General features: G+C 38.4%; 1 protein-coding gene across 1 annotated transcript in view; it reads left to right on the top strand.

The window, feature by feature from the left end:
* The window catches only part of sorl1 (sortilin-related receptor, L(DLR class) A repeats containing), a 112,400-nt gene that overhangs the window by 82,086 nt on the left and 17,689 nt on the right, over positions 1-12,625 (top strand). The window contains exons 17-29 of the mRNA XM_088078498.1: positions 505-677; positions 1,887-2,018; positions 2,609-2,700; positions 4,027-4,273; positions 4,359-4,497; positions 5,587-5,760; positions 5,876-5,989; positions 6,074-6,196; positions 7,156-7,275; positions 8,798-8,923; positions 9,152-9,262; positions 9,757-9,888; positions 12,476-12,607. Of these exons, the coding sequence (XP_087934624.1) occupies positions 505-677; positions 1,887-2,018; positions 2,609-2,700; positions 4,027-4,273; positions 4,359-4,497; positions 5,587-5,760; positions 5,876-5,989; positions 6,074-6,196; positions 7,156-7,275; positions 8,798-8,923; positions 9,152-9,262; positions 9,757-9,888; positions 12,476-12,607 (1,815 nt within the window). The remainder of the gene's footprint in view (positions 1-504; positions 678-1,886; positions 2,019-2,608; positions 2,701-4,026; positions 4,274-4,358; positions 4,498-5,586; positions 5,761-5,875; positions 5,990-6,073; positions 6,197-7,155; positions 7,276-8,797; positions 8,924-9,151; positions 9,263-9,756; positions 9,889-12,475; positions 12,608-12,625) is intronic.

The raw sequence follows: 12,625 nt of genomic DNA, 5'->3' as shown, positions 1-12,625 counted from the left end.
ATCCGAATGTCCGTCAGACGCATTCAGTAAACAAACACAAGTATTTCATGTCTGAGTCGGAGGAAGTGAATACTTATCAAATCCTTCCCCCTTTATTTTAATTTTTATTTTATTATTTTTATTTTTAAATGTTAATTTTAATCATGAATACTTGGGAAAAGAAATAGAAAGTAAAAACAAATAAGACAAGGAAAAAGTGCTGAATAATACAATAACTCAGCAAAATAATTTTACATATATTATTATGATAATTAGAAATATAGTTTTTCCTCGAGCTTTTCTCTTTTTTTCCAAGCTTTTTTTAAAAAAAATAAGAAGGTCTGAGAAGCGGCTAAATCCAGCGAGAAAGTCGTCAGGTTGGCAGCTCTGTGGTGTTTGTAAAAGTATGAAAATTTGACGTATGATCTGCAAATCTTTATTCCTAAACCTGATTCACTGCACAGGCACATTTCCCACAGACACGTGATGAGTGTGCTCACAGTCATGTCTCCCGCGTCCTTTCAGAGAGTAACGAGTTCATCCTGTACGCCGTGAGGAACTCCATCCATCGCTACGACCTGGCCACGGGCACAGACCAGACTCTGCCTCTGGCCGGCCTCAGGGAGGCCGTGGCTCTGGACTTTGACTACGACAGGAACTGCCTGTACTGGGCGGACATCTCACTGGACACCATACAGGTCAGTGAGGAGGACGGCCAGTCTGCTTACATCCAAAATAAAAATGAGAGCCGTGACCCCAAAGGTTCACGAGGCGGTTTTCCAGGACGGATTTGCGAGATATTTCGAATGTTGATAAAACACAATTGCGATATGACTGTTTCCTTTGAGTGATGTTCTGCGACTTCTTACAAGAAGCAAGAAGCGACGGATGTTCAAAACCTCAGCAGCTTCATTTCATGGATGTATTAAAGGAAACCTGGATACAGCGTAGAGGCGGGGCCCCGTTCATTTCTATGGCACGTGAAGCCAAAAAAGCTCCTTTTCCGGGTATAAAATACCGCGATCGTCTCGTCGATAAGGCACGCGGACTAGAGACTTGCAGCGGCCGTGTGTGCCCGAGCGGTTAATGTCTGATTTTTTGTAATGTTATCAAAGCGGGCGGCTTAAATCTGCACAGTGAAAAGAGTCGTTGGGGTTTTGATGCTCACAAAAAATAATTTGCTGATTTACAGACGTCTCTTTCTCGTGAGTCAACGGTTAAAAGTCTTTCTGGGCCATTTGCATCACATGACCGACTCTGATGGTGTAATTTCTCTTTTGGCCACTATGTAAAATTTGCATCAGATGCTGCAAATGGCGCTTTTACTGGAGGTTTATTTTTGTTGCAGCCGCCGCACTAGCCGTCATTATTTCCAATCGACGTAGGCGTGTTATGTGACTGATAATGGGAAGACAAGCATGTATGTGGGAGCGGCCACGTATGAGGGGTTTCTGGGAGCTGATAGTCCAGGATTTCACAGAGGAATTGTGGATTCAAAACTTCTGGATGATACGCTCGACTTTCTCAGAGTTATGTGATGCAATAACAGCTCTTTTAGCTCCTGCTGCATCATGGGAGCCAGTTCATACTGACAGGCACGTAGCCATAGCATCATGTGACCTAGAAAAGCCAAAAAAGTGTTTTCATTACAGTTTTGTAAAATATGGCTTGTTTGAATCACCTAAAATACCTCCTCATGTGAGCATACAAACCTTTTTTGAGATAAATGGGAGTTTTTTCAAATCTGACGTGTTTTCATGAGGCGTATTTTATGTTCGCAGTTCGAGGGTTAATAAAAACCTGCCTACTGTTTTGTAAAGTTGTCTTTCTGCTTATCTGAAATGTTCTGCTGACGCGCAGCGATCTGTCGACGTTAACGTCGGCCGTGTCTCTCGTCCCTCCTGCAGCGTCTGTGTCTGAACGGCAGCACGGGTCAGGAGGTCGTGGTGAGGAAGGATCTGCAGAACGTGGAGGCTCTGACCTTTGACCCCATCAGCAGACTGCTGTACTGGGTTGACGCTGGAGCGCAGAAGATTGAGGTATAGAAAGTGATCTGTTACCAGACAGGTGTTAATAATAATAATAATAATAATAATTATGAACACAAGTTTTTAAACTGATAACCCACACGAGTTCATTTGTTCCAATTGAGTGTCACATTATTTAAAAGACATTCTAAAGCATTATTTACTTTTACAATTTTCACGTTATTTAAAAGAAATTTTAAAGTGTTTAAGAACTGAAAAATGAAGACTGTAAAATTATTAACAATCAAATCAATCAATCAAAGTTATTCAAGTATAAAGAACAGCACCTGCACTGATGAATGCAAGAACCATCACTCACACTGTGTGTTTGTGTGTGCGTGTATGTTTGTGTGTGTGCGTGCGTGCGTGCAAAAGCAGATTTTGTTAACGGGAGTCTTCCTCTTAAATAACTGTTTTTTCTTCATTTGAGCAGCTGATCGCTAAATATAAAATTGATTCAAAGTTGTTTTTTGTATCTTTTACTTGTTTCTTTGGTGCTGTTATTGTTTCTGTTTATGACAATAAGTATTTTACAAAAAACAAACTGTTTGTTTTAAAGATTCCTGTTGAACAAAAAAGTTTCTCTGCTGTTGTGTTTGAAGGTGTCGAACCCTGACGGCGACCTGCGTCACACTCTGCTCAACTCCTCCATCCTGGAGCATCCCAGAGCTCTGGTTCTGCTGCCTGGAGAGAGGTCACACACACACACACACACACACACACACACACACACACACACACACACACACACACAGTAATTCTGCACTTATAATGACCATCATTATCATGATGTATTCCCAAACCCTTAACCGTAACCCTTTGAAACCCGAGCAGTTTGGTTTGTCTTCTTATAAAAACATGGGTAGAAAGCAATGAGCAACTTTACAAATAATGGTCAAAAATTTAGCAGGAAATTAGAAAAAAATACCTGAACATAAGCAAACAAAGAGAAGTTAAACAAACAGGTTCTCTGTAATATAATTTTAAATATATGGTTATAATAAACATATAGTTTTCTGGACTTTTTTTTTTTTTACCAAGAATTTCTTTTTTTTTTTTTTTTTTTCCAGGTCATTTTCATGCACCGTTTACTAATTTCTTGCAATTTGCAGGACATTTCTTACCAAAGTGCGTATTTTTTCTTTTAGGAAGAAATCAAACCTATTTGCTCAGCTTTCAAGGGTTAACAGCACAGAAAACTGTTGTCGATCCAGGTTTCAAGGGGTTAACACACAGGCACAGTCTAAATATATACTCGCTGCATCACCACAAACCGAAACACAGAACTGAAACCTGCCGTCACTCTGAGGCCGACGGACCAGAAACCAACTTAAAAAGCAGCGATGAATGTTTTAAAACGGTTTCTGAGGCTGATAAAGTTTGCGTTTCATTCGTTTTTGTAAAAATGTATCTACGACCTGCTGAAAAATTACAAAATGTTTGTTGTAAATCTAAAAGTCAAATGAGCAGTCAAACTTTAATGAGACAGCACGTGGCTCACCTCAGCCTTTACCATCGACCCGCACTAATTTAACCCTCAAACGGCCCTGTGAGGAAACAATGACTAGACTAAATGTCCAAAATGTCATCACACTCACATGCACCATAACAGACCTGCTTTCACTTCTATAAATTTACTTTCCTTCTGCTTTTATTCCTGATGATCAACAAAGTCATTCAAACCCGTGGGATTCATTTTTTTTTTTTTTTTTGGAAACTTGGTTCCAAAATAAATGTATGTCTTCTGTACTCGCTTCCCTCTTTTTCTCCTGTCTGCTCACGTTTTCGGAGCTTTAGTGTAACTGTGTGACATTGTCTTTGATTAAAAGTTCAATGACTCTCAGTGATAATATATCACATAAATTAAAATATTCCTATTATAATAATTTGTAGGTGTGTTTTGGTTTAGACTTGAGTCGCTCATGTAAAAATTAGACTTTTTTCCTTAAAACAAAACAAAAAAAACTTCTTTGATTCAGTTTGAATTAAGTCTGAATTAAATTAATTCTGTTTACCACAGTCTGATGTTCTGGACTGACTGGGGGGACCGAGCGGCCGGCGTTTACCGGAGCTACATGGACGGGACCAACGTGTCCTGCATCGTGTCCGAGGGCGTCCGCTGGCCCAACGGCATCACGGCGGACGACCACTGGCTGTACTGGACCGAGGCCTACAGCGACCGCATCGAGAGGGCCGACTTCATGGGGGGCCAAAGGAGCGTTCTCATGGAGGGGCTGCCCCACCCGTACGCCATCGCCGTCTTCAAGGTGAGACTGACTACAAAAACAACACTTTCCTCCAGTCTCGTGAAGATGTCCTCACTATCCGTCCTCACTAATCATCTGTTTGCAGAATGACCTGTACTGGGACGACTGGTCCAGAATGGGGATCTTCAAAGCTTCAAAAGCTGGTTCTCAGAGCAATGAGCTGATTGTGGGCAGACTGACCGGAGTCATGGACCTGAAGATCTTCTATAAGGGCAAGAACCGAGGTAACGGACAGAGAGAGAGGTCAGACTTTGGATTTTAGTTTCAGACACAAAGTTAAAATTAGGACAGATACTGGACTACAGGTCCCGTCAGGATTACTGCTCAGAGCAGGGACCCTCAGCTGGTTTTGATTAGGGGCCACTTTTACAAAATGACCGGAGTCGCAGCAGCCCAGGTACATGTTTCTAGGATTTTAGGACATTATTAGGATTTAGGGCATTTCCAGGATTTTGGCACATTTCTCAGAATTTAAGGTGGTTACGAGGACATTTCTAGGATTTTAGGATATTTCAGGATTGACGACATTTCTGAGATTTTATAATGTTTCTCTGAGATTTCAGGATGTTTCTATAACTTTCAGGATTTTAGCCAATTCTCAGATTTTAGGATATTTCTTGGAATTTAGAAAGTTATAAGGGTTTTAGGGTGTTTTTAGGATTTTAGGATGTTCTGAGATTGTAGGACTTTACTCGAATTTTAGTACATTTGTAGGATTTTAGTGCATTTATCAGATTTTAGGATGTTTTTAGGACATTTCTAGAATTGTAGGACTTTTCTAGGATTTTAGCACGTTTCTAAGATTTTAGTTTAGTTTCTCGGCTTTTAGGTTGTTTCTAGGATTTTCAGGATTTCAGATTTTAGGATGTTTCTTGGACTTTAGAAAGTCAGTTAGTGTTTAGGATGTTTTTAGGATTTTCAGGATGTTCTCAGATAGCGGGACTTTTCTAGAATTTTAGTACATTTACCAGATTTTAGGATGTTTCTAGGATTTTAGGATGTTTCCCAGATTGTTGGACATTTCTAGAATTGTAGGACTTTTCCAGGATTTTAGCACATTTCTAAGATTTTAGTTTAGTTTCTCGGCTGTTAGGTTGTTTCTAGGATTTGAGGACATTAGGGTCGTAGCCAGGACCTCCGTCGGATGGTGCAGAGGATCCTCCACAGGCACTTTTTAAGAGCTCTGTTTTGGTGTCATTTATGCACTCTATATATACTAAAAGTACAAATTCCCGCCGGCTGTAAGTGAAGCATCACTGGCTTAGAGAGTTTCAAAACTGTATTCGTTGTCAAACTGAGGTCTGGATCCGCAGGTCATAATGCGTGCGCCGACCAGCCGTGCAGCCTGCTGTGTCTGCCTCAGCCCGGCCACAGACACACCTGTGTCTGCCCCGACGGAGCCCCGACTGTTTCCATGCCCAACGGAGAGCTGCAGTGCCAATGTCCCACCGGGTACCAGCTCCAAAACAACACCTGCGTCAAGACCGGTGAGATAAAAGCACAAACTGCAGAATCGTAATGATCCTGTAAGATACACGACGCTGTCTCTCAGTCTCAGGGGGCGCTGTCTGATTAATTAGTGGTTGCATGTGATCCACTCAGAGCACAGCTGTTTGCCCAACCAGTACCGCTGCTCCAACGGCCGCTGCATCAGCAGCATCTGGAAGTGTGACAGCGACAACGACTGCGGCGACATGAGCGATGAGCAGGAGTGTCGTGAGTATTCAGCCACGTCGTTCTTCTCAGTGTGTAGAGAGACAAAATGCAGCAGCCGTTTACTCATTGAGAATTTTCTTTCAGCCACCACGACCTGTGACCCGTCCAATCAGTTTCGCTGCATGGCCTCGGGTTCCTGCATCCCGCTGGCCTTCAAATGTGACCATGAAGACGACTGTGGAGACAACAGTGATGAGGAGCACTGCGGTAAGATGTGGCTGTTTATCTGCCATCGTGTGGAGAGGAGGCATTATGAAATCAATCAACTGTGGGCGATAACATCCCAGTAACCATGGCGATGAATGTTCAAAACATTAGCAGGTTTATTTCTATTGTAGTCACCACAGTAGCCGTCATTTTTTCCAATCCAAGGTGACGTAGGCGTGTTTTTCTGATTTCACAGAGGAATTGTGGATTCAAAACTTCCGGATGATCCGCTCAACTTTCTCAGAGTTACGTGATGCAATAACAGCTGTTGTAGCTCCTGCTGCATCAGTTCCTACTGACCGGCACATAGACATGGCATCATGTGACCTAGAAAAGTGAAAAAAAGTGTTTCCATTGCAGTTTTTTTAAAAATATAATATAATAAAATTATTTCAAAAACATTGAAGGAGAAAATGAGCAACAAAGGATGAAATAACACAAAAAATGGCAAGAAATTAGTAAAAAGTACAAGAAAATTATTTGAAAATAATTGAGAAGCAAACACAAAACAATCAAAAAAATGAAAAAATGAAACAAGACTCGGAAAAGTGCTGAAAAATATAATTCTGTAAAATAATTTTGAATATGTAATTATGATAATTAATTAATTAATAATTATTTTTTCTTTTTTCCTAGACATTTCTTCCTTCCTTTTTTAAAAATAATTTTCTGAATCTACAAATTTATGCAATTTGTATTTCATTATTAACCAAGTTGCTCACTTGAAAGAAATCGCACTAATTTGCTCAGCGTTCAAAGGGTTAAATACTGAAAACTGAAAGCAGCACAAGGAAAGTGATGTCGCTCCAAGTTTCAAAGGCTTAAAGTCAATCTAAAACAAAGTGGCGCTTACACAGCAGCAACATTCACCTACATGTTTTTGGTTTTGCTGAACCAGGACAGTGGAAGTACACGCAGTACACTGAAAGTACTAACTGTAGGTTTGACGTGTCTCTCAGAGTCTCACCAGTGCGGCCCTGGAGAATTCACATGTGCACGAGGTGTTTGTATCCGCGAGGCGTGGCGCTGCGACGGAGACAATGACTGCAGAGACTGGTCAGATGAGGCCAACTGCACAGGTGAGGACTGTGTTACTGACTTCATGATAAATCATAAAAAACTGTGGAACTTTTGAGGCAGTCAGACGAGTAATCACACCAACAGTAAGATTATTTATATATCTGTTTTAATTAAAATCCACTGCCTAAAGATGCTTGTGCAAAGACTTTACATTAAGAGAAGGACATGAGCAACTAAAGCAGAAATTACTCAAAAATTAGCAAGAAATTTGTAAAAAGTACAAAAGAACCCAAACTGAAAATTTGCAAAATAAGAAGAAAAAAGAAAATCAAACAAGGAAATGACTTGGAAAAGGGTTTAAAAAATGTATAATACTTTAAATATGGAATTATGATAATTAGAAAAAATCACCATATTATTTTTCCCTAGCTTAAAAAAAGAGGAAAAAAGTATAAATATGTAAATATATATATATATTTTTTATTTTTATTATTATTTTAAAAAAATAGGTACAGGTATATCTCTTACTAAGTTTCTCGTTACCCTTTCACCATGTTTTGGAAAAAAAATTGCTCCACTTTGCTCAGAGTTCAAAAGTTGAAATACTTGTGAACGGCGTCTGAAAGCAGGAGAAGTGATGTCGCTCCAGGTTTCAAAGGGTTAATCCATAACGGGCCTTTCACACTGCAGACATTTTGACTTGTCGTCGTAGGAAAAGCACAGGTGTTACTGAAAGACATTTGGCAGCTGTGTTGCGTGTTACGATATCAGCGCCCTGAAACCAAAGCAGCGAAATGAAAAAAAAAGACGTCATTCTTTCGTTATTTACACCGGTGCTATCTCTACTGTGACAAACCAAAAATGTCTCGTCTGAAAAATCTGTCAAAAGAAGAACCACGTTTGTTTTCCAGTTTGAGTCGTAACATTTTAGATGAGGGACACTCAACACGCTTTGATTTGGGGACACTTTTCACAGCAGCCCAATCTGTGTTTACACGATTTTAGGACATCTCTACGATTTTAGGGTCTTTATAGGATTTTCCGATGTTTGTACAATTTCAGGATTTTTCTCAGATTTTAGGACATTTCTTGAATTTTAGGTTGTTTCGAGGATTTAAGGACATTTCTCAGAATTTTCAGGAAATAATGAGAATTTTCAGATTTTTTAGGATTTTTGGACGTTTCTAGGTTTTATGGACATTTCTCGGATTCTAGGAGATTACTCAGATTTTAGGACATTTCTTGAATTGTAGGATGTTATTATGATTTAATGACATTCATAGGATTTCAGGACATTTTAAGGATTTTAGGACAGTGGGGGCTCAGCTATGACCTCTGTTGAAGGGTGCAGGCGATCCTCCTCTGGCACTTTTTTTGATAAACAAAGCTCTATTTTGATGCTGTTTTATACACTCAGACAACTGATGTAAACTAAAAGTACAAAAACAGTTCCCGTTATTAATCACTTTTTTGTTATGTATGATTGGTATCAATTAAAGAAGATTAATGCTGTCATCTGTGAAGCACCTCTCTGTTTTCCCGGCTTCTCTAAGCCTTTGACCTCCTTCTGTTTGTCCCTAGTGGGCCACCATACCTGTGAGGCCAGTAGCTTCCAGTGTCACACAGGTCACTGTATACCACAGCGCTGGATGTGTGACGGTGACGACGACTGCCAGGACGACTCAGACGAAGACCCCCGATATTGTGGTAAGTCGAGTCACACACATTTTGTGCAGCTCATCGTATCATTTCAGAATAAAGAGCTGAATAATCCTGTTTGCAGCCTCCTTATCAGGTATGACTTCAGGTTTGGAAGGTTTCGCTCAGCCTTGGTGTATAATTTTTGGATATTGGTGTGCGTGCTGTTACTTGCTACTAGTGCAAATGTGGTGATCTAAAAAACTAAAGAATAATGATAATTCTGTGTATTTCCAGAGGGGACGCGGTGTAATGGCTTCCTCTGCTCCAACCACACCTGCCTTCCTGCCACCGCGCACTGCAACGGCATCCAGGAGTGTTCAGACGGCGCCGATGAGCACAACTGTGGTGAGTGATCCCATTAGTTTAGCAGAATGCACCTCAGGTACCAGACTCAGAGTCAAATGAGAAGGGAAATATTGGGTAAGGTGGTAAAAGATCATTTATAAAATGATTTATTCAAATTCATCTGGATTTTATGCAGGTTTTAATTTGTATACCAATAAACTTAAACTAAACTAAATTATTTTTGCAGACTTTTCCACTGCCACATTAAACAAGTTATAAATAGAAAAACAAAAACTGGGCTCATCAGCTTTGTGTTTATGCAGAGTGTCGCTGAGCATCAGCATGTTTTTGAGAGAATAAGAATAGGCCGAGAATAGAGCCCTGCTGAACCCCACAGGCCATGCGTTTGTTGTAAATGTTTAGCTTACCACAAAGGTTCAGCATATAAAATGTCTCTCATGTGAGAAAGTATATGGAAAATTTATTACATACAAAAATACATGAAAAAGCATGTAGTCAAATGTTGGAAAAAGTAATTTGTCTTTCCCCCACAGACCCGCTGTGCACTCGCTACATGGAGTTTGTGTGCAAGAACCGAGCCCAGTGTCTGTTTCAGTCCCTGGTTTGTGACGGCATCAAACACTGTGAGGACGGATCTGACGAGGACGCGGACTATGCTGGATGTGGTGAGCAACACTTCCTACCTTTGATCAGTTATCGTAATTTTATTGAAGCGTGGCCCCCCGCTGATTATGTTTTTTTTTTATCCTTTATTCTCTGCTGGTGACAAACTAAACTAGTTAAACTAAAGAAAAAAAGTTATTCTAAAAAGCAGGTCTATACAAAAATGCAAAATGATTAGATTTGTGGGATTGTTATTAATATATTTTTGGTAAAAGGATCTTGGGCACATACTTAGGTGCGTATTATATTGGAAATGAGGATCTACCGTCAATTATTCTTTGAGATTTAACCCTTAGGGCCCACTTTAATATTACACACACTCATATCGTTCTGCACACAAAATGCACTCTTCAAAATCAAGCTTTAAAAATATTATATATTGATATTGTTTTCTACTTTCATTGAGTTAATTTTTTTTCAGTCCTGATCATAAATATCAAATATTCTTTTTTTTCAGAATTTAAATACCAGGTTTTTGTTATGATGTCACTATGTTTTTACATGAAAAAAAAAATAGAGAAAGAAAGAAAAAATAAATTATTTTCAGTTTACTACATGCTAAGTAATTTTGTTTTTGATAATCACAGCCTGGAATATGTTGGTTATGGACAGCAACATTGATTTTTATGCATTATTATGTTTTGTGCAGTGTCAAATGCTCTCAAATACACATACAGCTCTGCACACAAAATGCACTTTTTAAAATCAGGCCATAAAAAAAATTATACATCAATATGTTTTTCTTCTTTCACTGACTTTATTTTTTTAATCAACTTTAGTCCTAATCATAAATATCAAATATCCATTAATTTTCATAATTGTAACCCATTAAATGCCAGGTTTTTATCATGATGCCACTTTTTAGATAAAAAAAACACAAGAATGAGTTATTTTTAATATACTACAGGCATTTTTTTTGTTATCACAGTCTGGGATATGTCAATGATCAGCAGCTACATTGATTGTGACAGGTCACCTAGTGGAAATAGCATGTATTTCCTCCATATGCCAAATATGGTCAAAATGACTTAATCAGGTGGAAAATAAAAATAATAATAATAATAATAATAATAATAATAATAATAATAATAATAATAATAATGATAATAATAATAATAATAATAATAATAATAATAATAATGATAATAATAATAATAATAATAATAATACAAATTCAGCGTCAAAAACCCAGAATGACACCCAGAAATAATACAAGTCAAAAATGTCAGTTTGAATGGGTTGAATGGGTTTTCTGCATTTAACAGTCTGAATGTGATAATTTAGTTTCCACTGTTTATTTTAGACTCATTGTAGGAGCTGAGCTGGAAATTGACAGATTAAACAAAAATACTCTGCACTGCATGAACACAGCCGAAATGATCAAAAAGGAAGAGTGAAAAGCACATAAAATGTACTAAATGGCCCCTAAGGGTTAAATAAAAGTGGAATAACTGAAAGTCTTTCCTGTTTCATTAAGCGAGGAACAGGATCCAGATCGGCTGTAATTAGAAACCCAGACTGTTCCTGTGTGAGCAGAAAAAAGTAAACACTGATGCTTATGAGATAAAAACCACACTGACAGAAACAGTTAACATGAGAAGCACAAACCCGTGCGCTTTAACAGTGACTCATTAAATCAGTTTGTAGTTTCGAGCGCGATCGTTTGGGTCTGTTTACACAGAAACGCTCTGGAACGGCGGCTCCGTCTGCGTCGTGTTTTCTCAGGTGTGAAACTGGTTCTGTTGTGTGTGATCGAGTGTCCCGGTCATTGCACATAGAGAAGGCTCTTTGCACCATAAACTTTATAACCTACAGGTTACATCGCTGTTACTGCACTTCTGTCCTCTGTATAAATTGTTTTTATAAAATTTTTCTTTCTTTATGTTTCTATTGTCTGTTACCAACCAAGAGACTATGGATGCAGATTAGCTGTCCTGCGAACGCCGGCATGTTTACATTTGTATTTTATACTGATTTAATTAATATGCTGTGTCCCTTTTTAAATATGCATCAAATTAAATTAAATTAAGTTAAATTTTGTTTATTTGATTTAAACAAACATTTATTTTATTTGTGTTTAGGTTATTAGTAAAATTCAAAAATAGATTAAAACTTTGTAAATTATATATGTTTTGCTTAAAATTCCCAAAGATGTTTTTTTGTGCTGTTTATTCATTGAATATTATTTCATGTTATGAAAAATGAACAAATTTCATATATATTTATTTATTAAATCTTTTTCTATCTTTAAAAGCCTTAAAATGTAAAATACTCACAGATTATAATTTATAATAATTATAGTGTGAAATAACTGAGGATAATAATTTACAATATTATGTTTTTTCATTAATTCATTTACTTTTCTTTCTTAAGTTTTGCTGTTTTTCTGGGTAATCCTTTGTTTGATACAGAATAGGCATAAATAAACGTTTCCCCCTTTTGGTTATTGACTGAGAAAATTTACGAGATAATCTTTGTTTCTCACGATGTTTGTAATAAGAATTATTCATTCAGATTTTCTTCTGTCTTGCGATGTTGCAGCTAACTGTTTTGTGTAACCTGCTCATGTCCGTGTGTGTTTTCTGTCAGCCACGCCATCTGAGTTTGGCAAAGTGTGTGACGCCTACACTTTCCAGTGTGCCAACGGAGTGTGTGTGAGCCTGGAGTGGAAGTGTGACGGCATGGACGACTGTGGGGATTACTCTGACGAAGCCAACTGCGGTGAGGAGGAGAAGTTTT

Source organism: Plectropomus leopardus, chromosome 6 (assembly GCF_026936395.1).
Source record: "Plectropomus leopardus strain MGB_pleo_1.0 chromosome 6, ASM2693639v1, whole genome shotgun sequence".
Lineage (NCBI taxonomy): Eukaryota > Metazoa > Chordata > Actinopteri > Perciformes > Serranidae > Plectropomus > Plectropomus leopardus.
This window is presented reverse-complemented; position numbering and strand designations above follow the sequence as displayed.